Here is a 27,356-nt window from a genome sequence, read left to right as displayed (position 1 = left end):
AGGACCACTCTCTCCAATCATTCCTATCTGGGGTTTAGGCTGCGTGGCCCCCCAAATGCCCCAGGATTCCCACTGAGCTGGTGTTAAGGATGTGAGGTAGTCCTGGGCAGCAGGAGAGTGGGGACATCACCAACCCAAGTCTCTCATCCAGCTGTGAAGTTACTTTTCCTCATCTACACAAACCAAGGACGCAGGGCCCAGGTGACTGGCCTGGACCCCAGGCAGGGCACAGGGTAGACCCTGCTTCTCTGGCGCCCCCCAGCACTCAGGGCAAAGCCAGGCATCCCCTACAGGCACAACGCAAACCCCCGGAACAGGACAAACCTTCCCCCCGAGCCGAGCCGTCCAGCACCTATTGACAGGTTCTGACAGGTTTGCAGGTTAGGTGGCAGGCCTGACATTTGGTGCCATGTCACACTTCACATCATTACAGGACAAAATTCAGCATTTCAGAAGCAACTCCTAAAATCCCAATGAGGCGAGCAAGCTGCCATGCACCGACCCACGGTGGTCAGAGGCAGCAGAGGCTCCACAGGACCCGACGCGGTGAAGTGACACCAACAAACCACCCAGCAAACGGGACAGACGCGACGTGGGCGAGGAACGCGGGTGGACACACTACCGCTCACCATCTGCGCTGGTGCTGGGTTTGCAGTCACCCTCTGAGCGCCCGTGGGGGCACTCGCAGGTGACACGGCACGTCCCTGGTCTCCCGGGCGGGGCTGGGGCTGCAGCCGGCGGCACACACGTGGGACTGCCCTGAACTCCCTTCCATGTGCCCAACATTTGTATGATGAAGAGCTGAAAAACACCACTGAGGCTGTATTTTGAATTTGAGGAGCAAAGGACTATTTCTGGACAAGTCAGGTGTCCTTATGGGTGAAGGATCTGCTTTCTGGGCGGCCCGTGGTCAGGTACCCTGGCCCGGAGCAGCCCTGGCTGACACACGGACACGGTCTGGAGACTGCCAAGCTGAGCCCACATACAAACCCTCCACAGGCCGGGGGGGGGGGAACTGGGGTGTCATCCCTTTTGGCCATAAAACGTCTTCTCATCGGACAAAAGACACGAGCAGAGACGGCATGTGATCCTGGCGCCACTGAGGCCCCGCCAGGAGGCCCAGCCCCCGCTGCCCCCACCCCAGGATGCAACAAATGACACAGAACTGGAGGGGGGCGTCCTACCAGAGGATAAGCCAGAGGACGAGGGCACACCGGCCTGTGCGGTGGGGTGGTGACACCGGTGTGCCAGGCCAGGGCACCTGCAGGAGGGACACGGAGGCTGCTCGTCCCACAGGAGCCCTGCAGCCAGAGGGCTGACGGGTGCGGGCTGCCTAATTAAACGTGGCTCTGTAATTAGAATCTGCTCCCCAGCCCAGGAGACGCTGCGTGGGAGTGACCACCATGTGCTGGGAGCCCAGTCGCCAAACGTCAGGAGGGTGCGCTGTCCGGGCCGCTCCTCTAGAGCACCCAGTGCCGTGCTGGGCCTCTCGGGGGCTGACGTGACGCAGGGCGGAGGTCACGGGGCAGCAGGAAGCTGTGAGGATGTCCTCAGAAAAGCCCTGACAGCCCGCAGTGTCCGGCCACCGCTCTGCCTCTCTCGGGGGCGTCCCCCTCCGGAGACAAGGTCTGGCCAGGGCCTCATCAGGCGCAGGTAGGGACAAGCTCCAGGCCCGTCGGGAGACCCCATGGAGACCCCACGGCCCAGGTGCCTCTGGCACCAGAAGAAACAGATGCAGAAACACCAAGTAATCACTGATTCGGCACCAAGAATCTTACAATCAGAATTTCTCTATTCTTAAGAAAGACGTAATTATCATTTTCATCTATATTCTTTGAACAACTTTAGAAGACAGACACAGTTTCGTTGCGTCTCTGACTCAAAAAGAAGAAGTTCTTTCTCCACACAGACCCTCTGCCTCAGGTCCAGGAGAGGGGACCAGCTGTCCCAGGAATGGGGCGTCCTGCGTCTCCCCGAGCCAGCCGGCTGTCCCACATCCTGGAAGCACGCACCTGGAAAACCCGGTCACGGCTGCTAAGAACCCATGGAGGCATGGAGGGGCTGGGCCCCACATCTCAGCACAATGGCCACAGCCCAGGCTGCCTGCACGAGGAACATTCCAGAAACACACGGCTGCTGTTACATAACGACATATAGTCAGGGAACCCGGCACCTGTCAGCAGCACTTGGCTTCAGGTGGCACAGGACGCTGCTGGGCGCCACCCACCCTCTCTGTCCAAGACAAACGTGGTGATGCCCAGCGCGCAGCACAAATGGAGTCTGAGTCCCGTGAGGGGTGAGGGCAGTGCGTGGTGGTCTCAGGGCCTGGATGGCTGCGACCCTGTCACAGAAAGCTCCAGTCACCCAGGCGTCCGAGGGTGGGACCCACACCAGCCAGGGCTCCGCCTCTAGCAGCCAGTGACTGCACCCCTCAGAGGACCCCAGGGCCCCTGCTCCCCTAGCTCCGCCTTGAACCCCACCTCCAGGGGGGCTGCGGCCTGGGACCAGCAGGGAAACGGGGTGGGGGTTTGCTGGGGCTTCTGCCCTGCACACTGCACACATGAGGCTGGCCTTCCCCAGCCCGGCCTGGCCTGGGCTCACGCCGTCCATCTGTCACCCTACCTCGTCCTGGTACAGCCAACCCACCCGTGGGAGCTCCCACCCTCACAGGAAAGGAAGGAGTGGCAGAACGAACGGGAACCAGGAACGCAGTGCAGGCCAGGAGCAGACCTGCTGGGGCTGGGGACGCACACCGAGCTGCAGGGCCCTGGCAGCGGCTCAGGCTGAGGTGCCCGAGGTGTGGGAGGGGCACCACACATGCAGCATCACAGGAGCTGCCCAATGCCCCCCCGCCCCAAGCCCTCTGTGGTCCACGCCTTCCGGTCCTCTCCTCCAGCTGTCAGTGCCCCACTCCCAGCGCCCTGCTCGCCACAGCCCAGCCCCACCTCTTCCTGGCACTGGGCTCTCATCTTCCCGCCCCACTTCTCAGTGCTGGTTGGCGCTGGACGTTCCACTCACCTGGGAGCTTCTCAACCTCCTGGGGCTGGCCCATCCCAGATCAAGGAGTCTCCACCACCCTCGGGAACCTGGAGCCTCAGGGTGTGACCGTCCTTAAAACAGGTCTTTGCAGGTGGAATTAGTTAAGACTGGAGGACGGTGGCCCAAAGCCAACGACTGCTGTCCTCACATGACGACAGAGGCAGGGGAAGAGGTGATGCACACATGGGCCGTGAGACGCCAGCGTTCCGGGCAAACCGCAGAAGATGAAGGGGCGGGACCAGAGCTCTGAGGGAACACGCGGACACTGAACAGACTCCCGTTTCCTTTTGCTCTCAGTGCCCCCGTGTGTGGTGATGTTACCCAGGAAACAGTCAGTGGCTGAGACAGCCGAGACGATCAGGCCTGGCCCAGACGTGGGGGCTGCCCGGCCATGAGCGTGAGGAGTGTTTGTTACAGCCACCGGTAACTGACACACATGCTACCAGGAGAGTGGACTGCGGACATGGCAACTAGGGCCCCAAGTGGGGCGGGGGGCTGCTTAGGGGGCGGCAGATCCCGGTGGGCCGTGGGACCCCGCCAGGGGTCTTGAGGAAGTTTGCTGGGGAGGTCACCGTCCCTTGGCCTGCCCACCAGGAAACCTTCTGAGGTGAGCCTGAGGACAGAGCCGGCAGGCAGCCCCGTCCTGCTCAAGGACAAGGACCAGTGTGTGGAGCCCCTGGCCTCCGGCCTGGCCTGAGAAGAGTCCTTTCTGTGCTGTGCGCCTGTGGTCGGCCTACCGAGGCCTCCAGGGTTAGAGCGTAACTTCCGGTCAAGACCTGTGCTCACGCCAGGGTGGAGACGCCTGCAGCACTTCCCTCCCCGCTCACGTGGCGTCTCCAACGTGCCTGCGGGCTGTGGCCTCAGGAAGATATCGTGTAACTACGGGTTCGGCTCTGGGACGTGCCGCCCGCCTCAGCCCTGCATTCGCCAGTTGTAACCCCAGCTTGTCTGAGCAGCAGCCACCACCGGGCCCAGGTTCTCTGCCTGGGGTGACATCCCCACGTTCGCAGCTTCTCGGGTCATTTTCTTGGGGCGGGTTCTGAGGTCCCCGTCAGTGGGGTGCCTCCTCGTGACAAGGCCATTGGTCCTTCCTCCTCCCATGGCCTCCCCATCTCCTCCTCCCACACGGCCACCCTCCACAACACAGTTGGTGCTGACCGCAGGCCCCGACGGGAAGGTCCTGGCTCCCGGGCAGAAGTGACAGCCCCGACGGAGCAGCCACGAGAAGAGGGGCCGAGCCACGCGCGGCCACGGTCAGACTGAAGGCATGGAGGACCTGAGGAGAGGTTTTCTCTTAAAACACACAGTCGATATGCAGCCAGTACCAGCAACTCGGCCGCTACAGCGCGCCTGATGGAGGCAGCCGGGGCAGCTGGTACCCGCTCCGGGCACATCCTGCCGTCTTTTCCGGTGCCTATCTTACTGCAGAAACGGGCTCGTCACAAACTCTTCTTTGTAAACTGCTTCTCTCCTACGGAGACTCCATCTGTGCTGAGGGTGACAGCCTATGTCACGCAGGCGCTGGCGGTGCTGGCTGGACCGCTGTGCTGACCTCTGGCCATGGCCCAGTCCCCATGGCCAAAGGTCAGCTCCTCTGCAAATGGACCCGCAGCCTCCATGGTCCCATCTGTCCCTTCCCAGTTCCTGCGACGTGTCCGTGTGTAGTCGCCTCATCTGTCCCTGTCCAGGGAAGGGGCCCAGGGTGCCCAGTGAGGGCAGGGAACTCAGGCTCCAATTCTGCTCAGCCACCCACTCCTGGACAGCCTCGGGGCACGGGGGGCTCACACCGCGGCAGCCCGGAGGCCTGGAGGGCCCCACACCTGGACGCATGGATGCGACGCCCCGTGAGCAAGTGCTGGGTGTGCAGGCTCGTCCCCGACACTGATGAGTGGTCAGTGTGGAGCCCTCGCCAGGCCCAGAGCCTCTGCTGGGGGCCCTGGCCTGACACGCAGGACGAGGGCCCGCACACTCCCACTCCCGGGGGCCTGGGAAGGGCACCCACCCCCATCCTCAGACCGAGGGTTTAAGTTCACGTTCCTGCTGCTCAACCCCCCGCCCGGGGCTCCTGACAGGCGCCCTGCCCCACAGACGGCCGGGGCACAAGCAAGCGCGCAGCACTGCGAGCTCACACGGTGTTTATTTACCCTCACGGGGCTCTGTGCCACCCACCAGCCAACAAGTGGAGTCCGGGCTTGGGGACGTGGCAGGCAGCCGGCCCTCTGGCGCCTCATGTGCATCCTGGCACTCACGGCACGCCCAGGCCAGCTCAGAGCAGGCCGCCACCATCCAGCTGCATCCGCTGGGCCAGCTGCTGCCCAATGGCCAGCAGGGGACTGGCTCTGTAGATCGGACTGGCCAGCAGCTCCCGAAAGCGGGTCCTTTCTTCCTCGCTGAAAGTCAAGGTTAAAAGTCAGCAGACCCCACCCCCCTGGCAGGAAGCATTCAGCACCCAGGACCCACCTTGGCTCGGCAACCCCACCCCCGCACCTCAGCTGGACCCTGGAGTGGAAAGAACAGGCCAGGGGTCACCACAGGGAGGGGTATCAGCAAAAGGCTGGACGAGGAGTGGGGCCTGAGACAGGCAGCCCGGGCTGTGAAACTGCCCGGAGCTTCTGGAGTGGAGAAGGGCACGCAGCCTTGCTGGGTCCTGGCAGGGGGTCTGAGTGGGCCTGAGGGCTTCGGGCAAGAGGGGTGCTGGCACCCCAGCCCCCGTCCCCAGCTTATCAAAGGAAAGAGCCTGCCAAACGTGGGGAGGCAGCAGCCTGCACGACTCCTGCAGACACGCGGCCGCAGACGCAAGGCCTGGGGTAACAGGCACCCTACCCCTAGCGCTGCCCAAACAGCCTGGATTGAGGGAGCAAGAGCTCTGCGCCCTACGGCCCGGCGGCTCTGCTCACAAAGGGGCGCCACGTAGACCAGGCGGCAGGTGCGGGCGGCCCCAATGGAGACGGGAGGTGCACCCTTCCTCCAGCTAGGGGCCCCCGAGTCGTGCTACTGGCCACTGTTCTCTGCACACCTGTTTCTATAGCCGGCCGGCCATTGTGAGTGGGCACGGTCCTGCCGGCTTCTGGAAGCACTGGCGCCGGCTGAGGCTAACCAGGCCCTGAAGCCCAGCCATGGCCACTGGTGCCCCTGCCAGGGGCCCTTCGGGATGAAACCTCTGCTCCTGAAACCTGCCACAGCTCCGGGATGGGCCCATGTGGGCCCGTGTGGCCGGACAGCCTGGCCTTGGGTTGGGGTGGGGTGAAGGCCCAGCCCAGGCTCTACCTGCGTGCATGTGACCGTGGGCAAGACCAGGCCACACTGGGCCCCCACTTCCCTATTACCGGGGACAACCTGAAGCCCGCTGGATGACTGACTGTCCACGCCAGGTGACAGCCAAAAGGTGGGGGCCCTGACGAGGACCTGGGCCTGAGGGCAGTCCTGGACAGCTGGTGGCAGCGGTTCCCCTCACCCCCACAAGGAAGTGGCTTCCTGGCCCCACTGGACACAGGCTGTGCCCCAGAGCTGGCCAGAGGGGAGTGGGGGTGGGGTGGGGGAGTGCCAAGCCTCACTGGTGACAGGGCGGTACTCACAGGAGCTGGAGCCTCTGTGCGGCGCTCATGCGGCTCAGCTCGGCCGGCCGGGGCACGCTGCTCGCCCTGCTGTGGAGAGACGGTGTCAGGACGCTCACACTTTACCCGTAATGTCCGGGAGCGTGCTCTGAGGTCGGGACCCACAGGAGGCTCTCGGATCGCACAGGACCAGCATGACTCTGGGAGGGCAGGTGGCCTCTCGAGAAGAGGGACCCATGGGGCGGGAGAGAACACCAGGAGTCCTCATCTTTAATTCATGATTCTTTTAAAATAGGCATGACAGGCAGTCTGGCCCACCCAGGACTTTCCCTTCACCCTGGCTCAGCCTGACGTGGTCCCGACTGTCCCTCTAGGACACTGCGCTCCGCTCCTCCCACACTGACCCCAGCCCTGTGCCCACCTGGGCATGAGTCCCTTGCCCACCACCCACAGCTCTCCTGGGGCCCATGCTTGCAGAACTGGGTTCAGGACTCCCTTCCTCCGGCTGGCGCCCCCAGCAGGTGAAAGTCAGAACAGGGTCCAGCAAGGCCTCCTGCGGGGGCGCGGCCGTGGACCTCCAGCCCCACTTATTACAAGGGGAACAACAGGCGGGCTTCCCACAAATTAAGGACAGTGTACAACGCCAGGCCAGTGACTCGTCCGCAGCCTAGTGGCAGGCGCTGGGGCTTTGACACGCCAGAGCCACCGTCCACCCCCACTGTCCAGGCAGGTCTGGGCTCGGGCCTATCTCTCGGCTGGAGAGCCCCGGGCTGGACTGACTTCCTCAGAGCATCTGGCCTGGTTCTGGCCGCAGGGCCAAGTCGGGTGGATGGTGGATATGCAGCTCACGGAGCCCACAGTCTGCTGCCCAGGGACCCGCAGACATGCTCGGGCTGAAAGAGGACCCCAGCCCCACGAGCAGCAGGTGGCTGACCTGGGATGAACCTGGGGAGAGCCTCCCCGACTGTCAAGCAGGCCAGCGCTTTCCTGACAGCTCCCGTCAGCATGGCCTGCAGTCCTGAACGCAAGTGGGCACCCAGTGCCTCCCAGCCTTGCTCTGCGCACCCTGATGTGGCCAAGCCCATGTGGCATGCCCTACCTGGGGACAAGGGCCCCAAACACCAAGGGTGTCAGAAACACCAAACACCGGGCGCAGATTCTCACCTGAACCCACAGGCTGGCGGGCCCCCAGGTGTGTGTGGGGAGCAGTGGTCCACCAGGTGTCGTCCACCAGGTGTGTGGGGGAGGGGCAGTGGTCCACCAGGTGCGGTCCCTCTGGTGCTGTTTGTGGCCAGCTCCCCACCGGCCACTGTGATGTGGTCAGACCCCACCCCCGTTCCTCAGAAAGGAGACACCGCTGTGGAGGCTCTATGCCCACAGAGAACCACTTCCCAGTCTCATCACTTACGGATACACAAGGCCGGTTAGCGTCACTGCCTCGGGAGCCCTGTTAGTGTCCAGCTGCTAGGCTATGCCAAGCAGCGCTACCCAGTAGAGCGTGGGGAACGCCCCGGGAGGGCTGCCGCCAGCGCACAGCTCAGGCTCTCCCGCTACCACCCTGCACGGCCTCGTCCCGGTCTGGAACTGACTTGGGGCAGCCCCGGGCCTTGCTCAGTGGTGGTGGGGACCCAGACCTGGCACTCGGGGTCTGGGCCCAAGGCCACAAGGCTGTCCGCACACCCCATGTCTCCAACCGATTTCAGGACACCTCTGGAGAGACGGTGGTGACAGACACGCTAGTGAGCTGTGCCACTTGTCCAATGTGTGTGCTTTAAAAGACCCCTGTGGCGTGAACCCTCCTGAACGGCACAACTTCCTCCCTGGCTCTAAGTGCTGCCCTGCAGAAAGCCAGAAAGAGGACCAAACGCTTCCTGTGAGAAACAGGCAGGGCCTGCTCCAGGGGCTCCTAGAGGGGGTGGTAAGAGGACCGCCGCCTCGTGAAATGGGGAAGGGGCTCCACGGGGCGAGTCAGCAGGAGGCTCAGCAGGAAACAAGACTGCGCTGAAGGACTGAGGCAAAGCCTGCCTGTCCGCCTGTCACCAGCGCACTGAGCATCCCTGCTCGGCAAGGTCCCCGCACGCTGTCACACATGGGTGCTGACTCCGAGGGGAGAGGTCGGCTGGAAGCTCCCAGTCTAGAACTCTCCTGAGCCCTGGCCTGTGCATCTGCCTCCCCGACCGTCTTTAATCTGTATCGTTCCGCCCTTATAAACCATAACTCCGAGTGTGGCAACCTTCCGGAAAATTAACAAGCCTAAGCATGGTTTGGGAGCCCCAGACTTGCAGCTGGTGTTCAAAGCGAGGATGGTCATGTAACCTGTCCTGACTTGGCAGGACATGCCCGGGTCAGTGTGCACGTGTGGCTCTCCTTGACTTGTCGGCGGAGAGCACCCAGAAACTCCGCCTCTCCTGCAGTGCACGCCGTGCTTTCTTACACCACTCCCAACAGAAGGAGCCCGTCTCCCTGGAGAAACACTGAACGCAGGAAATGCCCGCGATGAGCCCCGAGCAACTTGCACTGCCTGTGAGGAAGGAAGGGCTCCAAACCAAAACGCGGTCACCACTCAGGGTGTGTGGGAGCCAGGAGCCCGTGGAAGAGCTCCCAGCGGCCAGAGCTGGAGCAGGGCCAGCCTCAGCAGGTCGTGGTGGATTCCAGCCCTGAGTCTAAAATCAACATCCACGCGTCACACAGACGTGAATAAACGACTGACGAGGCCGTGGGGAGAAGAGGAAACTCCCGTGCAGACGCTCCACGTGCCTTCTGTGGCCGCCCCGTCCTCCGGGAAGGGCACACAGTCCCCCTAGGTGTGGGCTGTGACCTCTGGCCACAGAGGACGGGGGGAAGAGTGGTGTGGAGTGGAGGGGCTGGACAGACACCCCTCCGCCGGGGCCACGGTCAGCACCAAGGATGGTCATGGTGATGAGACGGAGCCTTGATGTGTGAAGGGAACGCACGTGACCTCTGTGGCCTCCCTCCCGACAACCCGTGTCCCCAGTCCAATCACGAGAAGTCATCATGCTGACCCCAAGGGAGGGACATCCTACAAAATGCCTGACCAGCCCTCCTCACCACGGTCAAGGTCACCAAGGCCATCAAGAAGAGTCTCAGAAACTGTGGGGCTGGCCCGGTGGCTCAGGTGGTTGGAGCACTGTGCTCCCAACGCCAAGATTGCGGGCTCGATGGTTGCTGTGAGCTGCGCCCTCCACAGCTAAGATGTGAACAACGGCTCTCCCTGCAGCTGGGCTGCCATCAGCAGCCGGAGGTCGGCATGAGCTGCCACGGGCTGCTGTGCTGCCAGGAACGGCCAGTGTGAGTGGCCGGCAGCCGGAGAGAGCTGCCGTGAACCACTGTGAGCGGCTCACTGACAACTGGAGACCGACGGCCTCAGCCAAGGGAGCGCAAGGCTCATAACACCAGCCTGGACCAGGAAGCCGTGTCCTACACAACTAGACTGAGAAACAATGGCTTGAACCATAGTGGGGGGGCGGGGGGGAGGACACAGCAGAAAAGGGGAGGAAGAAAAGTCTGAGAAACTGTCACAGCCCAAAGGAGCCCTAAGGGGACACAGCGACCAAATGTCATGTAGTGTCCTGGATGGGATGCTGACAGGAAAGGACAGTAAGTTGAGGACATCTAAATACACTAGAAGTGTCCGTCGATTCTCACTCACATTTGTTACTTACGTGTCAGTACTGGACCCTTAACTGTGACACAGGTACCACAATGACAAGAGGCGTTACTCGGGGAAACTGAGCGTGAGGCCATGGGAACCACCTCCGCCACCTTCCTGTGAATCCATAACTATTCTAAAAGCACGTTTAATCAAACAAACAGCCGACGCACTGAGTGGGGATGGTGACCCCGTCAGACAGGGGCTCAGTGGCTGAGGGCCAGCTGGGAACCTTCCTGCACCAGGGCCTCTGACTGAGCCCCAAACACTCAGCAGCTCGGGTGGCCATCTCCCTTCGGGCCCCAGCACATTCTCAGATGAGGAACCGGAAGCAGGAAGAACACCTGACCAGTCAAATTTTTGTTCCAGAACCGGATGGAAGCTGCATCTCAGGCTCAGCTCCAGCGCCGCCCTCGTCTGGCCCCAATGTCCTGGGTGTCCCCACTTTAGGACCCGACCTACGCCACTCTGCAGTGGTGGACTGAGCAAGTTTCCGCCACCCAAGCTGTGAAAAGATGGGGCCCAGGCCCTCTCATCAGAGGGAAGGTTACTGGGAGAGAACTGTTTTCAACAGCAAAACGCGAGACGACAGTAAAGCATGAAGGGTGGGCGACGCAGCCAGAAACATCCTCGAGAGTCTTTCCCGAGCCCCTGCCGACCAGCCGCCTCCAGAGGCCAGGCCGGGATTCCTCCAGCACCATGTCATAGGGAGCAGAAAGAGCCCCAAAGAACGTGTGGTTCCGGGAGGAAGGCAGCAGGGTAGGAGGGGACAGCACCCAGGGGTGGCGCTGGGAGCAGCTGCCACTTGGCAGTGCCCTCGCAGCAAGCGGGTGGTGCAGCACCTGGCACTTCCGTGCCGGCCAGGCCACTCGCCTCCTGGAGAGCCACTGCCTGCTCGCCTGAGGCTCCAGCCAGGGAGCCCGGGTCTCTCCTGTGTCAGGACTGGCTGAAGCGCTCGCTGGCCCTGGCCTGCCCACCCCTCCTCAGCTCTGGAAACAGGCAACGGCTGCAGCACCAAGCAGCCAGCCCTGTCCTGGCTGTCGCAGCCCGTCACTCTCCAGGCAGCTGAAGATGGACACTCACCTTCTGGCATGCGGCCGCCGGGCGCCAGCCTCCAGCTCCAGCAGCTCGGGGAGGGCATCCCGCAGGGGCTGCAGGTCCCCCACAACCACGGTGGCCCGCCGCTTCCGCTCCGCCTGGCGCTTCTGCTCGGCCAGCTTTATGGCTTCGATTTCTGAGGAAGGGGCACGGGGTTAGGGGGCAGCCTCGAGGGCGGGCAGGCCGCTCTTTTCTGTCCTGCCGGCACCTCCAAGCTGCCTGGAAGCCGGGAGGAGGGCCGGCTCCGAGCTATTTTCTGCCTGATCACAAAGTCGGCTTTTTATTACAGGCTTCATGATGAAACTGGAGCCGCAGGCATGGAGACTTGTCCTCCTGAGAAGGGACTGGGGCCCGGTGGCCTGGCCATGTGGGGGCAGGGGGAGCTGCAGCCACACAGGTGGGTGGGGGCATCACCTCCTCCTCTGCTGGGAGAGTCCCCGCAGGAGGAGGTGACAGGAGGTGACAGCGGGGGAGGAGCCGGGAGCCAGATTCCTGACCATGAACCGGGTCAGAGGGGCCGAGCTGTGGGGGTGTCACAGAAGGGAAGGGGGCCTGGAAGTGCCGGGGGGTGAGGCGGTAGTCGGGGCAGCGGCCTGTGCCCTGGACAACACACAGCTTACGATCTGATTTCCATTTTAAAAGGTATTCATTTCAAAACTGCTAATCAAACATGAACGCGTGACTTCCACAGTGGGGCTCGTGGAATATGCCGGCTTGTGGTTTGTGTGCAGATCTCGGACAGAGGCCCTCCCTCCCCCAGGGAGCCATGGCAGGCCAGTGGCTCAAATACCGCCAGAGGCGATGCCCACAGGCGGCCGGAGGCTGCAGCACAGACTGAGCAGTGCTCACGCTTCACCTGCTCTGCGTCATGTTTCCTCTATATAAAGAGGCTCGGTACTGAAAACGCTCCGCAACGAGGACAGTGACAGATGTGGGGTGAGAAGACCATCTCACCCTCAAACCCTGCACGGTATGTTGGGCTATAAATAACGGGGTGCAGACTGAATCACATCTAAACAGGGAACTAAAGCTGCCTTCCTGACAAACAGCCGGGTGGATTCCCAGCCGTCCCCTCCAGAGCGACGATGCCCACGCGGGGCCGACGGCTGTCCCCTTGTGTGTGGTGGCGACTGCAGCCTGGCACTTCAGAGGTTGTGGACACCTGTCAGCCCGCAGGGCGGGGGCAGGAGGTGATGACCGCACAGCATCCAGAAGGGCCGTGCTGGCCACCAGGAACAGAACGGGGCTGAGAGGAACCGGGGGCCTGGATGGGAAGCCCCCACGAGGACAGACTCAGCACAGCCCCCGATTAACGCAGAGAGCGTGCGTGGGGCCCTAGGAAGTGTGTGAAAGGTGAACGCACGTGGGGACCCTGACAAGCACTTTCAGAAGAGGAGAATTTCCAGAAACTGACCGTATGCATCATCTACCAGGGAGAAGAGCCTGGCAGGCTTCCCAGAGGCCAGCGGGGGCCAGCTCCTTTCCTCTCCCAGCCTGTAGCCAGGGCAGCGCGGCCCAGAGCAAGCTCGGAAAGGCCCACCCTGATTGGGCCCAAGGCAGGACACACACCTGGTCCCTACCACAGTCCCGTTAGGAGTGGCCCGGAGGCCCTGTGTAGCAAGGTTGTTCACCTGGCCCCAAAGAGCTGAGTCTGGGGGACAGACCGCCCTTCTTCCCGAGCCCCACGCCATCCCTCAGAGCCCGGGGATTATCAGCATTTGTAAGATGGCAAATCGGGACTTCCCATCCTGCCAGAACGGGGGTGAACAGTTTGCTCAGTACCTCATCACACCAAGCACCTCTTCCCAGATTCAAGCACCCTGGGTGGCAGGGCTGGGACCTGGGCTGGGGGCCTGGGCTGGGGGCTTGGGCCAGGACCGGGACAGCATCCTGGGCTGGGGGCCCGGGCTAGGGAAGAATTGGGAGGGGTGGGCTCCAAAGCCACCATTCCCTCACAGGTTAGGCTGGCAGACCCAGTACCACCGCCACACGGGACAAAGGACAGCAAAGCCGAGTCCCGTGGCCCCCAGGATGACCAGCAAACACTAAACAAATCCAAGTCAGAGCATTTTAAATTAACGCGTGGTGTCCAACAGGGGGTGTCTGAGGCATACAAGGATGGTTCATGTGGGGAACATCCACCAGGTGGCCTGCTGCAGTGGCCACTCAGAGGGCAAGGCACAGTCACAGGAAGTGCCAGGAAGTACCCGACAGAACTCACTGTCCACTCACGATAAAACCGAACAGCAGAACGTCCCCTATCTGACCAGGAACCTGCAGAATGTCACACGTGTGTTGAAACACCACCACACTCCGTTATGAGGCAAAATGGGAAAAGGATGACTGCAGCCTAAGCTGTCACAGCCGGCGGCTCAGCACCCAGGGTGGTGGAAGAGCAGGCCTCCGCCTAGGGACACACCAGCTGTCGTGACAGCCCCCAGGAGCCAGCTCCGCCTGGGGACGACCAGCTGTCATGACAGCCCCCAGGAGCCAGCTCCGCCTGGGGACGACCAGCTGTTGAGCCAGCTCTGCCTGGGGACAACCAGCTGTCGTGACAGCCCCCAGGAGCCAGCTCCGCCTGGGGACGACCAGCTGTCATGACAGCCCCCAGGAGCCAGCTCCGCCTGGGGACGACCAGCTGTCATGACAGCCCCCAGGAGCCAGCTCCGCCTGGGGACGACCAGCTGTTGAGCCAGCTCTGCCTGGGGACAACCAGCTGTCGTGACAGCCCCCAGGAGCCAGCTCCGCCTGGGGACGACCAGCTGTCGTGACAGCCCCCGGGAGCCAGCTCCGCCTGGGGACGACCAGCTGTCATGACAGCCCCCAGGAGCCAGCTCCGCCTGGGGACGACCAGCTGTCATGACAGCCCCCAGGAGCCAGCTCCGCCTGGGGACGACCAGCTGTTGAGCCAGCTCTGCCTGGGGACAACCAGCTGTCGTGACAGCCCCCAGGAGCCAGCTCCGCCTGGGGACGACCAGCTGTCGTGACAGCCCCCGGGAGCCAGCTCCGCCTGGGGACGACCAGCTGTCGTGACAGCCCCCGGGAGCCAGCTCTGCCTGGGGATGACCAGCTGTCGTGACAGCCCCCGGGAGCCAGCTCCGCCTGGGGAGGACCAGCTGTCGTGACAGCCCCCGGGAGCCAGCTCCGCCTGGGGAGGACCAGCTGTCGTGACAGCCCACGGGAGCCAGCTCCGCCTGGGGACGACCAGCTGTCGTGACAGCCCACGGGAGCCAGCTCCGCCTACCCAACCTACAAGTGTGACACAGCCTCAGTCAAACCTCAACAGGACTTTCACCAAACCTGCAGAGTTGTTCCAAATCTTATTTTTAAGACCAAATGCGTAAAAATAACCAAAACATTTTTGGAAAAAAACATGCAACAAGAGAGTTGGCCTACTGGATATTAAAAGCAAATTATGAAAGGACAGAAATGCAAACAGACCCACATGCGAGGGAACCTTACAGGAGGCAAGGACTGGAAGAGGCACCTTAAATCGACTGCTGACAGGCCCTCCTGGGAGAATGGTGGATCCCTCCCTCTACAATTCCTAAAAATTAATCACCCCAGAATTAAACACGACAAATCAAACATAAAGAGGAATCAAAGGCCAGAAAAACACAGGAAGAGCAGCTCAATTCCACTGCAAATCAAGGAAAATGACAATGCTGGATGCCATTTGTTAACTGTCAGACCAGCAGATACCAAGTGTGAGCAGTCTGGGGACCCCAGGGAGCAAGTGCCAGACACTGGCGGACACCTGGGTGAGGACAGCCAGGCGGGCGGTGCTGGGCCCACTGAGGTGGGCAGTCTGTCTGGCAGTGCCTCATGGACCTGCCTCCCGCTCTGGGTGCTGGGGACACGAGAGAATGGGAGGGACGGAGTGAAGGCTGGCAGCGGGGCAGGCGCATGTGGAAGCCACGGGAAAAGTCCACACACACCATGCAGCAGAAAGCCCACCTCAGCGCACACATACACGAAGAGCGAGGTCTGCTAGTCTAATATCACACCACCAGCCAGTGCTTCCTCCTGAACAGAAAGCCAGATGGGAGTCTGCTAGTGAGTGTCTGTGTAATAACTTCTTATATTTGCAATTAAAACATTACTCTGCCCTCAGAGTTGGATCCCAGCCCAGCAGATGGAATGCCGACAATGGTGAGACCCATGCATTTCAGGGGTGTCACTTCCGTGCTGATGGGCTCGGCCCAGGGGCGTCCTCAGTGCCCTCTCCGCTGGCCCCCGCTCCTCCACCCCTCTGCCCTGTGCCCCACACAGCCCGCGCCCTCCCCCTCTAGCCAGAGACAGCAGTGCAGTGAGGCACAAGGGAGAGCTCAGGCACTGACTGCCCCTGTCCCTGCCTCCTGGCTGTCCTCTGAGGCCCAGACCCTGCTAAACCCTCTTCTGGGAGGGTGACTCCTGCAGGCCAGGCTGGTCCCGGTTTCCTGAGCACCTCCACTGGCCCCCTCCACGCCTCTGGACCTCATCTGGGCATAGTCCCTTCATTAACTTCTCTGCAGGAAACCCATTTGAGGGTGCCAGCCCTGGGCTGACCCACAGGCTGCCGTCTGTCCCACGAGGAGCAGGCTTTCACGGCCAGCCCTCTAGTGAGCAAACGGGGAAAAGTCCCTTCTATCAACTAGGGCCTACAGCAGCAAGTCTGAAGCAATGACAGTTAGGGGGGCACCTCCAGCGGCCTGGCGGGGGGGGGGGGCTCATTCACCCTAAGTGGTTTAATTTAAAACTAGCTTGAGGTGCAACCAGAGAGTATTTCATATGCAAATCAGGCCACCAAAACCAGCCCCGGGCTATGCTGCACCCCGGGAAAGTTTATGGGCTGAAACCTGCGTTTCTATATGGTACCCAGGAGCGCTGGTGTCAGCTCCCTCAAAGCCCACCTATGTCCCATAACAATTCAGAAGACAGACGACAAGAGAAGCGTCCCTGTCATTCCCTCTTACTTCCCAGCCCGTGTTTGCTAATCTACAGAAAACTGCAGGCAAGTCCATTGTAAGGCGGGCCTCTGCATGCATGAGGGCCCCTTGTATTATGCCCCACTGTGGCCTGGGGTCCCCTCCTGAACAAAGCAGCTCGCAGGATACTAGCATGACCCCCACCCCGCTCCCCAAGACCAGGAGCAATTCTCACGTCTTCTCTCAACACTGCACCCAAGGCTGGAGCCACCGCAGCAAGATAAGAAGACTTGAAAACGTAAGTTTGGGTGGAAGATGTAAAACTGGCTCTATTTTAAATGGTTTGAGAATTTATGTAAAAAATTCTAAGGGAGCTACAGAATAACTGCCAGAACTAATATACGATTTTAGCAAGGTCAGAGATACAAAACTAATATTTAAAAATATACTTTTATGTTCTAGCAGAAAACTGGAAAATGAAGCTCTTGAAGATTCCACTTGTAACAGCTTAAAAACTGAAAAATGATAATGAGCTGATCAAAAAAACCCACGTCGGACTCTACCTACACAACAGATGACAGAAACTACAGAAAATCTAAATAACTGAAGAGATATACCAAGTCCATGGACTTAGAGTCAACATTGTTAAAATGGCAATTCTCCCAAAATTAACCTTATTGCAATCCCAACCATAATCCCAACTAGATTTTTGGTGGTGGGGTGGCTCTGAAGAAATTCACAGGCCGGTGGTAAAATTTACACGGAAATGCCAAGGAGCTGGACTGCCCAAAGCAATCTTAAAACAGAAGAACTAAAACGTAGGACTTCCATTGTCTGAGTCATGACTTATTCTGAAGTGACCGCCATGCAGACTGCCTGGTACTTGCTGAGGTTCAACAAGCAGTAGGAGCCCATGTGACTTGGCACAAAGACACCAAAGCAAGCGAATGAGGAAACAAGTCTTCATAGCAGTGCTGGAACAACTGAATATCCACACTAAGAAAAAGGAAAAACCCAAGTGAATGTAACCAGTACCTCACACCAGACAAACAGCAAGTCAAAAGGGCTCAGGAACTCGAAGCCAACACTCTAGTTTTTAGAAGACCATAATGGCATCTTCATAACTTGGGGCTGGCCGAAAATTTCTGTGTGTGTGTGTGTGTGTGTGTGTGTGTGTGTGAGAGAGAGAGAGAGAGAGAGAGAGAGAGAGAGAGAGAGAGAGAGAGACACGTTAAGAAAACTCAAAATTTAACTTCCAGTCATCAAAAAAAAAAAAAAAAAATCGTCAAGAAAATGCATAGGCAAGTCACCACCTGGGAGAAAATGATCAGCAACACACACCTGCCCCAGGACTGGTGCGCAGGGCGAGCCCTCTTGGAGCTCAGTAACGAGAAGGGCAAGGGCCTCTCCGCACAGCGCAGTCAGAGGACGCCGAGCAGGCAGCAGCAGCACGGGAAGACGGCGGGCCGTGGCCGTGAGCAGCAGCCCCGCACAGCCACCCCCACTGCCAGAAGCCAGGCTGCGCCAGAGCTCCGACGTCGGTGTGGGGTGCAAATGTATAACCACGTTAGAGAAACGTCTGGTAGCTGCTTGTAAAACTAAACATACGAGTACCCTATGACCCAGCGTTCCATTCCCAAGTATTTACCCAAGAGAAATGAAAACATACGTCCACAAAAAGACTTGTAAAGAATGTTCACAGCAGCCTTAGTCAGAGTGGCTAAGAGAAAAGGCCAGGTGTCCGCTAGCAGGAAAGTGGGCACCACACGCCATGTCCATATAAAGAAGCGCTTCTCAGCAACAGAAGGGCACAGCCCCGGCCACAGGCAGCGCGACGTATTTCGAAAACCAGGAGAGCACATCCTACGTGACTGCATTCCCACGCCGTCCACAGCAGTGACCTTCACAGGGACCCACGAAGACCACACAATGGCTCCCTCTGGGCAGTCACGGGGCAGCTGGGGACAGTGAGGTTCTGTATCCTGAAAGGGATTTTGGTTGCACGGTGTGTGCATTTGTCACGCTGAAGATTTGCATTTCATTGCATGTAAATTTTACCTCAAAATAAAAATAAAAAGTATCATTAACAAATACTGAACTCTAGCAGAACTCTTTGGGAGAAAGTGTATTGATGTCTGCAACTTACTCTGAAGACAACACGTAGGTTGGTGGGTGGACAGAAAGACGGGACGGACATGTGAACAGTATGTGACAAAGAAGTGTCCACTGTCACAGCTAGGCGGGGGGGGGGGGTAACGGTGTCCACTATAAAATCCCTACTTTCCTGTACAAAATTTTTCACAATAAACTATTAAGTAAAATCAACTTGGGAAACGGTAGCTAAAGATATATTCAGAGGGTGATTTACAGCCTAAACAAAACATATAAAAATAAATGGCTAAGCAACATAAAAAATCCTAAGGAAAGCAAGAACAGGGTACTAAAATAACAGAAACTAATAATTTTAGAAAAGAAAACAACAGAATTGACAAGTAAATACAAGAATTAATTCTTGGAATGGAAGAGACAAAAACTAATCAAAATTAAAGAAGGTAAATACCAGTAAAGATGATAAACAGGATACTTAATAAGGGGAAACCAACAACCCTTTCCTGAAAAGGTTGAGATTTAATTAGACAATTTTATGGGAAAATATGACTGGCCACGACTGATTCCAATAGTACAACAAGGACCAACCACCATGGAAGACGACTTAAACATCACCAAAGAACTGTAACCCCCTGTGCAAGGACTATGTGCACAACTCCACGGCACCGAGCGTGACAAAGAAAATGAGGAATGGATCAGTTCCTGAAGAAACATCCAAAGTGTGATGGAAAAATAAATAATCGTAGAAGAAATGAACAAAATTAAAAATGTGTACTTTCTTTAAAGCCTTTAAGGAAAAAATAACACACATCATACTTTAACCGTGTGAAAACACAAACAAGAAAGGACAGTGGTCCCTCGGTATCCGCGGGGCACGGGCTCCAGGGCCCGCCGAGGGGACCGATGTCCACAGATGCTCACGTCCTTCTATTAAACGGGGCGCTGCTGGCAGGTAACCCACGCACACCCTCCCGGGTACCTGCAATCACCTCCAGGTTACTGATGACACCTGATACGCGATAAATGCTGTGTCAGCAGTCGTTGTACTGGGTTGTTTAGGGCATAAAGACAGACTTGGTCAATGGTGGATCGAACACACCATGGTGGTCCCTTAAGATGACAATGGAGCAGGAAGAGTCCCATCGCCTGGTGACGTCGTAGTGCTAAATAAACCTACCGCGCTGCCAGTCGTGTGACAGCATAGCACATAAACACTGTGAGGTCACGGATGACGTGTCACTGGCCTACGCAGTCACTTTTAGGCTGTCCTCCTTCTACCTAAAGTCTGTCACACAGGGGCCGTGTCACACGGCTATAGCCTCATCGTCTCGGGTTTCCATCTCCGTGCCTGACCGGACTTGGTTTTGTACACCAACGTGCCCTGCAGCCCAGGGTGGCACGGGCTGCCCCACCCAGGGTGCCCTCCCTCAGGACGCCGTCCTTAAGTGGTGCGTGACTACCTTCCGTCGAGGTTGCTGACCTCGGATGCGGAGCCACGGACACAGAGGCCAACTGTGTTCCAAGTTAATTTAAAATCACACTAAAAACATGAGAGGAAGAAAAAAACCACAAAATAATCTTCACAAGAAAATCTTTAGAAAAAATCAGCAAATATTCAGCGTCATGAAAAATAACTGTTTTCCAAAAGAAAACCAGTGGGAGTGGCCCCAGGCCTGCTGCGAGGCGCGTGGCTGGCAGCACATGAGCAAACCCACCCTCACAGAGGTGCAGGGAGAAGGCCGCCTGGCCCCACAGGCCTCACGTCCTCGCACACACGGCGCTGCTGTCCAGACCCGTGTGGGACACCCACCCTTCACATAGCTCCGTGTCCTTAAGTGCTCACAACCAGCACGTAGCACTTCTAACTACAAATGCATCGTGGGGCCAAAAACAATCGTTTTACACGCATGGAGCTGAGGGCAGCGACTTCTGGGGACCATTTCCTAGGGAGGAGTCAGTCAAGGCTTTGCAGAAGCTCATACCGGGTGACAGGACCACCCCCTGCAGGCCATCTGCTGGCCCATCGCAGGCCATTCGCGGCATGCGGCCAGGCAACCCATGGCCCCAGACCACCCACCAGCCACCGCGGTGGCCCCACCAAGGAGCGGGTTGGCCGGGGGCCCCAGAAGGGAGCCTGTGCCGCTCAGGACACAGGGAGGCACTCACTCTGCAACCACCTCTCGCGTCTCAGCTTCCGTTTCTCCTTCTTGGGCAAAACAGCCTTCGTCTCAGCACCTGAGGACAGAGCACAGGACACAGCACACGTGGGTGACTGAAGCGTCCCCTTCCCCACGGACAACACCCGAAGCTCCCCACCCACGGAGCCAGGAACAGAGCTGGGGACACCGTGGTGCATGTCACAGGTCAGGAGGGCGCCCTAAGCACAGCTGCCCTCTGAGGCAAGCCTGGCACTCACCCACGCTCCCTCCCCACCACAACCCCAGGATGACCTTCAGGAGCACAGCCAAGGGGCTGCCACACAACTCACAAGGACCGAGAACTGGGTGGGGGCCCCACGGCACCAAGGGTCCCCGTAGGCTTAGCCCAGGACCTGGCCTCACGGTCCCTGACTGCTTGGGATATCTCTGAGGAGGCGCTGCCCGAAGCCCAGGGGACTTCCTCAGGTGAGCGCAATCTGAGCAACCAGTGGTCCCACACCTGTCGTCCATCTATCAGCTAATCAGAAAACCCACTCTCCACACGTGCCTTCTTCCGAAGCCCTCTGTGCACCCTCGCCTGCCCCAGTGGGGACGTGTCCCCAGCCTCACCTGCCAGCGTGAGGGCGTGGAGCACAACACATACCTTCTCCTTCGTCCCCAGAACACCTCTGGCATCAAAGCACAGGCCACCCAGTGGACCCTCCCACTGCGCGCCCTGCTCCCACTCGGATCCTGTCCTGACCGCCCAGCAATGGCCAGTCTGATGTCCTGGTGACGTCACGAGCCCAGGTCTATGGCCCCCCTCCTCATGAGCCTGTCCTCACCTGTCCACTAGGGTGGGCTCAAGTCTGTCCCCCAAGTTCGGCGTTGAAGCCCTAATCGCAGCACCTCAGAATGTGACAGTATTAGGGGAGGGTCTTTCATGAGGTCATTGAGATCAAATGAGGTCTCTGGGGTGGGCCCTGATCCAACATGACAGGTGTCCTCGTAAGAGGAAGCGATCAGGACACAGACACACAGGGACGAGCACGTGAGGACACGGAGCAGACGCCGTCTGCACGCCCAGGAGCGGCCTCAGCAGGAACAGCCCTGGGACACCTGGATCTCGGCCTCCGGCCTCCAGGAATCGGAGAGAATGAACGTCTGCTGTTTGAGCCCCTGGTCTGTGGTACTTGTCCGGCTGCTCGAGCCAACACACCCGCCGTCTGCTGAGTAACACGGAGCACTGCGCTTCCCGCCATCAGCCAGGCCCGGGTCCCCGTCCCTATAAACAGGCCACATGTGACCCTCGTCTGCCCAGTCCCCATGAGGAAATGCAGCCACGCAAGTGACCAGGCCAAGGCCCCTCACCAATCCCCTGGGAGGAAGAGGCCACACCTGTGACACTAGCCCAGCGTGGCCCTGGGCGAGCACTGGGCACCTTTCTGTCAGTGAGCCCATGACGAGTCCCACTTCGCAGATGAGAAAAGCGAGGCTCAGAGGGGCCGAGTTGAGGGGAACTGCTGTGGACCAGGCCTGGAACAGAGTACGACAGGTGGGCCCAGAGCCGGGGGCCTCTGCGGCAGGCAGAGGTGGGGCGAGGCACAGGACCCTGGTCCCCACCTGGCACACTCGGGGTGGGAGGGCCGAGGGGCCGCGGGGTGCCGCGCCCTGGGCATGAGCCACCGCCCAACGCTGCCAGACCTGACTCCCAGCCGGACCAAGAGCCACCCTGTGTCGGCAGAAGCCGTGGTGCGGCCTGAGGAGGCTCGGGCAGTGCCCGCTGGTGCATCAGGCGGCACTGGGCTCCCGGGCACAGGCTGGAGCAGCCAGTGGGGAAGCTGCCCGCGGCCAGCGCACATGCGGACCGGGCCCGGGGTGGGGGCGGGTGCTGCCAGGCCTGGGAGCACAAAGACCACGCAGCCCAACTGCTGTGTGCCCACGTCAGGGCTGTGGCACACGGGCACACAGGTGGGAAGACGTGGGTGGGAGACAGAGACGCTGGAGGCGGCTGGCAGCGTGTCTGCCTCCAGGCGGCCCCACTTCCTGGCCTTAGCGGTCCCCAGAGGTAAGGTGACTCCAGCACAGGTCACTACACGGATGCCCACGCCTCACTCGTCTTTAGTTCTCGCACCTTCTCCTGGTGCCGCAGCACAGCGACAGCATCTGAGAAACAAGTCCTGTCACGCAGGTAGTGATCCTGTGCGCCAGGAACTCGTGTAAACCCTGGAGCCCGTGACGGCAGGGAATGTCACCCCTTGTCCAAGACGGAGGTCGTCGTGCTGAGCCTCCTGGTCGCACTTCCAGACACCCTGCAGCTGACCTACTGTCCTCCTCACCCCCGACTCCCAGCCCCCACCCCCAGGAAGGGGCAGCACTCCCGTCCCTCAGTCGCTGCGGAGGATGGCGGGGGAGCGCGGGGAGTGAGAGCGTGAACAGGGCCCAGGGCTCAGCGCAGGCGGTGGGGATCGGCTGCTCCTCCAGCTGGTCTGAGCGACAGACCCCCCCCACAGCCGGGCACAGCATCCGCCACGACGCACAGGGGGAGGGGCAGCCGGGTGTGGGTGTCAGAGGCCTGGGGGTGGGGAGTGACGTGTCCCCATGGCCCCACAGTGTCTGACCACGAATGGTGCCCGTAAGGAGTGAGGGACATCTGTCTGGGGTGTGAAACCGAGCAGAGGGGACCAGTGACAGGACGGGGCTGACCCACAGGTCCCCCAGGAGAAGGCGGAGGGTGGCCTCAGAGGGAGGCACGATGACAAGACATGCGTGGGCAGCTCTCTTAAGGGCTCAGGAAGGTTTCTCCACACTATCCTGCAACTGTCTATAATTCTGAGAAATTAATTTCAAAAGAAAACGTCTCTGAGCAGTGGCGGTGGCCCAAATCGTGACACCATGTACCTGAGCACACAGGCAGGACACCTGTGCGGTGACCGCTGCCCAGCACCCATGTCCACAGCACGGGGACAGGGCCCAACACGCCGTGCCGCGACACAGCAGACGGTGAGGAAGGTTCCAGCCCTCCAGGAGTACGGGGACCGCAGGTGTCTGGGCTGCAGGGCTGAGCTTGGGGAAGTCCCGGGCCCCAGGGGGCAAGCAGGCACTGCCCCCAACTAGGCACAGGTGGCCAGAGCCCCGCTCACCTCAGCATCCCCGCCAGGTGCCCCAGGGAGTCTGGAAGATTCCAGAAGCCACAGTGTGGAATGAGACGGAGGCAGGGGACAGGTGGCTGAGCCCTAAGCAGAGGTCATGCCAGCACAGGCCTCGGGCAGTGAGCACTGGTCCACACGCCCTGCAGGAACCCGCCTCACACACGGCCAGGACACCCAGCTTGTCAGCCTCCAGGCCTTGGCAACGGCCCCCACCCTCGGGCCCAGCCTAAGGCGCCTCCACGGCCTCTGGGCGCCAGCAGTAACCTCAGGCGTGGGTCAAAATGGTACCTAGCACCCAGAGGCATGGACTGGGACAGCCTCAGGCACAGGTTGCTTTGTCAGGAAAAGCCAGAGGCGAGATGCCACTGTGTGTAGCAAAGTGATGGGCTCCGCAGCTCTGACTACAGACAGACACTGCCTGGGCAGCCACCTGACCCAGCTGAGCCTCAGTCTTCTCACACATAAAATGGGAGTGCATCCAGGCCCAGCGTGTCGGTGAGGTCCGTAACCCTGCTCTCCGTTCTCATGAAGGAGCCTCAAAAAACAGAATGAAGACCGAGTCCAAACAAGCCACCCCGTCTGCCTGCCCCAGAGCCACCCCTCCCAGGCGGCCTCGCCCCTCTCCCAGTCCTCCTCAAGTCACCATGACTGTCGCCAGTGCAGGACAGTCAGAGGACAGGGAATGGTTCTGCAGGCGTTGCGTTTCGGGGGGCTACGATTAATGGGAGACCACATGACTATGTCCTAGTGGAACTGTAAGGAAAACCAACATGCAATCGGCTTTTCTGTAAACGACGTCAAGAAGCTGTGTGGAAGGACGTGGGCACAGGCAGCAGGAGGAAACTGCGGGCTACGGAACAGCTGCAGATGCAGGCCGCTGTGACCTGAGCCACAAAGTGCAACGTGGCTCACAAGGCATCACGTGGTACTCACAGCCTCTGCACGGCTTCTTGGTAAATGCAACCTAAAACACACATCTGGGGAGAAACAAAGCAGGACTTGCTCACCTCCCTTTTACATCAAGATAAGGTCCCAACGCATGGAATACGTAAATAAAAAATAAAGCCACAGAAGTACTACAAAAAATACAGAAGAGTTACAAAACAAAGAAAACAGATGTGACTACGTACAAATTTAAAATCCTTGCAGGGAAAAAAAATAACGCAAACTAACTCAAAAGGCACTACCAAAGGGGGGCAAACGTACAGATAACAAAAGAGGTCCTTCCTATATAAACAGCTTTTCCAAACCAGTAAGAAAAGCCTAGGAGAAAACGAGGAAAAGGGCACAAGTGGACAGCGGATGGAGAAACAGGCTAACGGACGCGGGTTCTAAGGAAGAGCACACTTTACACAGCAGAGCCTGCTGTCCAGCCTCACACGCCTGGGCCGCTCTGTGTCCCGCAGGCACAGCCGAGGCAGACTCGTGCAGGCTGAGTGGGCAGGAGCTCCCACGGGCAGCGTCTAAGAGGGCAAACTGATCCGCCCACCGGCATGTTCAATGTGCGCTTGTTTGACTCAGCAATTCCACTGCTCCAGTTTCATCTGCAGACACACTTCCTCAGGTCCACAAAGCTGTGTGGACACAGCCATTCCCCGAAGTGCTGGTCTCGTCCTCCAACAAACCTGGACACCTTGAAAAGGAATGAGGCCACTGTGTGCTGAGCGTGGCCAAGACCATATGTGGGGAAGTGAGGCCAGGGCACGCCCCATGTGCCAGGACGCGTGCCGCACCGAGGCCCTTCCCTGAGTTTTCACTGGACGCGGGCCACGCTCCAGCTTACTAACAAGGAGTTGGTGGTGTGACACGGGCACAGAAGGTACCGCTTCCCTTGGGGACACCCAGAGGGGAGGACGGCAAGCACCAGGCAGCTGGAGCAGCAGCCAGAACACAGGAGGACCACAAACAGGTGGCCACCCACAGAGCGGGCAGCTGCAGGCACTGGGTCCCTTCGTTTGCTCTTTGCCAGGCTTCCTTCATTATTTAACTGCACCTGTGTGATTAGGGGGCCAGTTAAAAACCCAAAGATATAAACACTGGGGACACACTGCACTAATCAGAGACACGTCCTGCAGACACCTGGCACCTCACTGCGCTCATGGCACACATCAGTCTATCCCCAAAACACACCTCGAGCCTGACTGCTAAGGCAGCCTTCACTGACGAGACACCTCTCCTAGGATGAGCTCAGGGGCCCCGGAGCGCTGAGCACATTAGAAGCGCACAGTCCAAACCCCAGGGCCGACTTCTAACACAGACACCGTGGTCCAGCCACGGTGCAGCTTCTGCAGCTGGAGAGGATTGCGGGAAGGCTGTCTTCCTCCAGAGGTGGGTCCGGGGGACACAGTGGTCCCTGGGGTTGCAGGACCTGGGCTCCAGTGCTCCCGTCCTGTGCGCAGGACCTGGGCACACAGTCCTGCTCCAGCACAATGGGAGGCAGTCCTGTCTGCGACCCCCAGGCCCGTCTCCATCACCTTCCAACAGGAGGACAGGTTTCCAAAAGGAGGGACAGGCTCAGCGCGAGCTCAGGCCACTCTGGGTGCTGCTGGGTGGCCGGCTCCTTGCCCTTCAGGCCCGACCACCGGCACCTCCCTCAGCGCAGCCCAGCCCAGCGGGCGCACAGATGTCCTCACAGGTGCCCATGCACCAGGGCCTCCTGCACAGCAGTGCTCAGAGCTGGGAAGCACATAGTGGGACACGACGTGACTGCATCCTGTCCCAAAGTGGAGGAGGGGGGAATTCACGCACAGGGCAGGGTGCACCCACACTGACCTCCCCAAGTGGACACAGCCAGGGCAGGACCAGGCCCCACTCGCCCCCGCCCCACCCGCCCCACAGCGCTCACCCTGCCCCAGCCCTTCCCCTGAAAGCACCCAGGCAGTTTCCTCCAGGGGCTGCCTCGTTGCCCTTCCCTTCCCTTCCCTTTCTGTTTGTTAAAGACCAAACTCCACGCAGACTAGGTAGAACAGCCCACAATGGGGCCCCTCCCGTGGCCCCCAGGTCACTGCAGGCCCAGAAACCCAGTGTGTGGGCACAGGCTGCTACAGACCCAGAGCCGAAGTCCCGCAGGCAGCCAGGAAACAGGCTCAGGCCCCGCTGGCCAGGACGGCCCTGGAGGCAGTGGGGCCCCAAGGACCTACTCCCCGTAACAGCCAGCCAGGGCCCAGGGGACAGGCAAGGAGCTCACAGCCAGCAGCCGGTGACCTCCAATAGCGGGCAGCACGCACACAGCACAGAAACAGGCTCCCAAACGTGGTGAATGCCACCACGCAAGCCCCCGGATGCCCCCCCACTGTCTTCAGGGGGCCCACACCAGGTGTTCTGACCTGTGGAGCAGTAATGCCCTCTGCACGCCACCTCCTTCTTCGATTCCCCGTTTACAGTTGGGGGCAAGCGACGTGGGCCAGCGCAGTGCTGCTTCCCACCAAACCCCAAGGCTGAGGAAAGGGCAACAGTCTTTGAGGGGGGCTTTATGAAAACCCCGACCAACCCTGAAAGCCCTCGGTTCCGTCTGCGAGGGCCCTGACTTCGGAGCTCCTCTGGGACAGGACCTCTGGGGGCAGGACCTCTGGGGGCGGCACCTCTGGGGGTGGGACCCCTGGGACAACCTCTGGGGACAGGGCCTCTGGGACAGGATCCCTGGGGCAGGACCCCTGGGGCAGGACCTCTGGGGACAGGACCCCTGGGAC

At 59.7% G+C, this 27,356-nt stretch overlaps 1 protein-coding gene across 5 annotated transcripts in view; it reads right to left on the bottom strand.

Moving 5' to 3' along the window:
* Window positions 1-5,076: 5,076 nt before the first annotated feature.
* The window catches only part of SLX9 (SLX9 ribosome biogenesis factor), a 36,541-nt gene continuing 14,261 nt past the window's right edge, over window positions 5,077-27,356 (bottom strand). Inside the window, exons 1-6 of one of the 5 annotated variants that reach the window (XM_033090961.1) lie at window positions 25,798-26,397; window positions 21,914-25,660; window positions 20,544-20,612; window positions 11,347-11,497; window positions 6,615-6,683; window positions 5,090-5,429 (exon numbers count right to left, since the gene is read on the bottom strand). In XM_033090961.1, coding sequence (XP_032946852.1) covers window positions 5,306-5,429; window positions 6,615-6,683; window positions 11,347-11,497; window positions 20,544-20,612; window positions 21,914-22,307 — 807 coding nt within the window. In that variant the 5' untranslated portion in view covers window positions 22,308-25,660; window positions 25,798-26,397 and the 3' untranslated portion in view covers window positions 5,090-5,305. Of the gene's footprint in view, window positions 5,430-6,614; window positions 6,684-11,346; window positions 11,498-20,543; window positions 20,613-21,913; window positions 26,418-26,993; window positions 27,105-27,356 lie in introns of those variants that run through there. The other 4 variants (XM_033090970.1, XM_033090979.1, XM_033090997.1 and 1 more) reach the window with 4 other exon arrangements.

This window comes from Rhinolophus ferrumequinum, chromosome 2, assembly GCF_004115265.2.
Source record: "Rhinolophus ferrumequinum isolate MPI-CBG mRhiFer1 chromosome 2, mRhiFer1_v1.p, whole genome shotgun sequence".
NCBI classification, from domain to species: domain Eukaryota; kingdom Metazoa; phylum Chordata; class Mammalia; order Chiroptera; family Rhinolophidae; genus Rhinolophus; species Rhinolophus ferrumequinum.
Note: the sequence above shows the minus strand (reverse complement) of the source record. Positions and strands in the feature narration are given on the sequence as shown.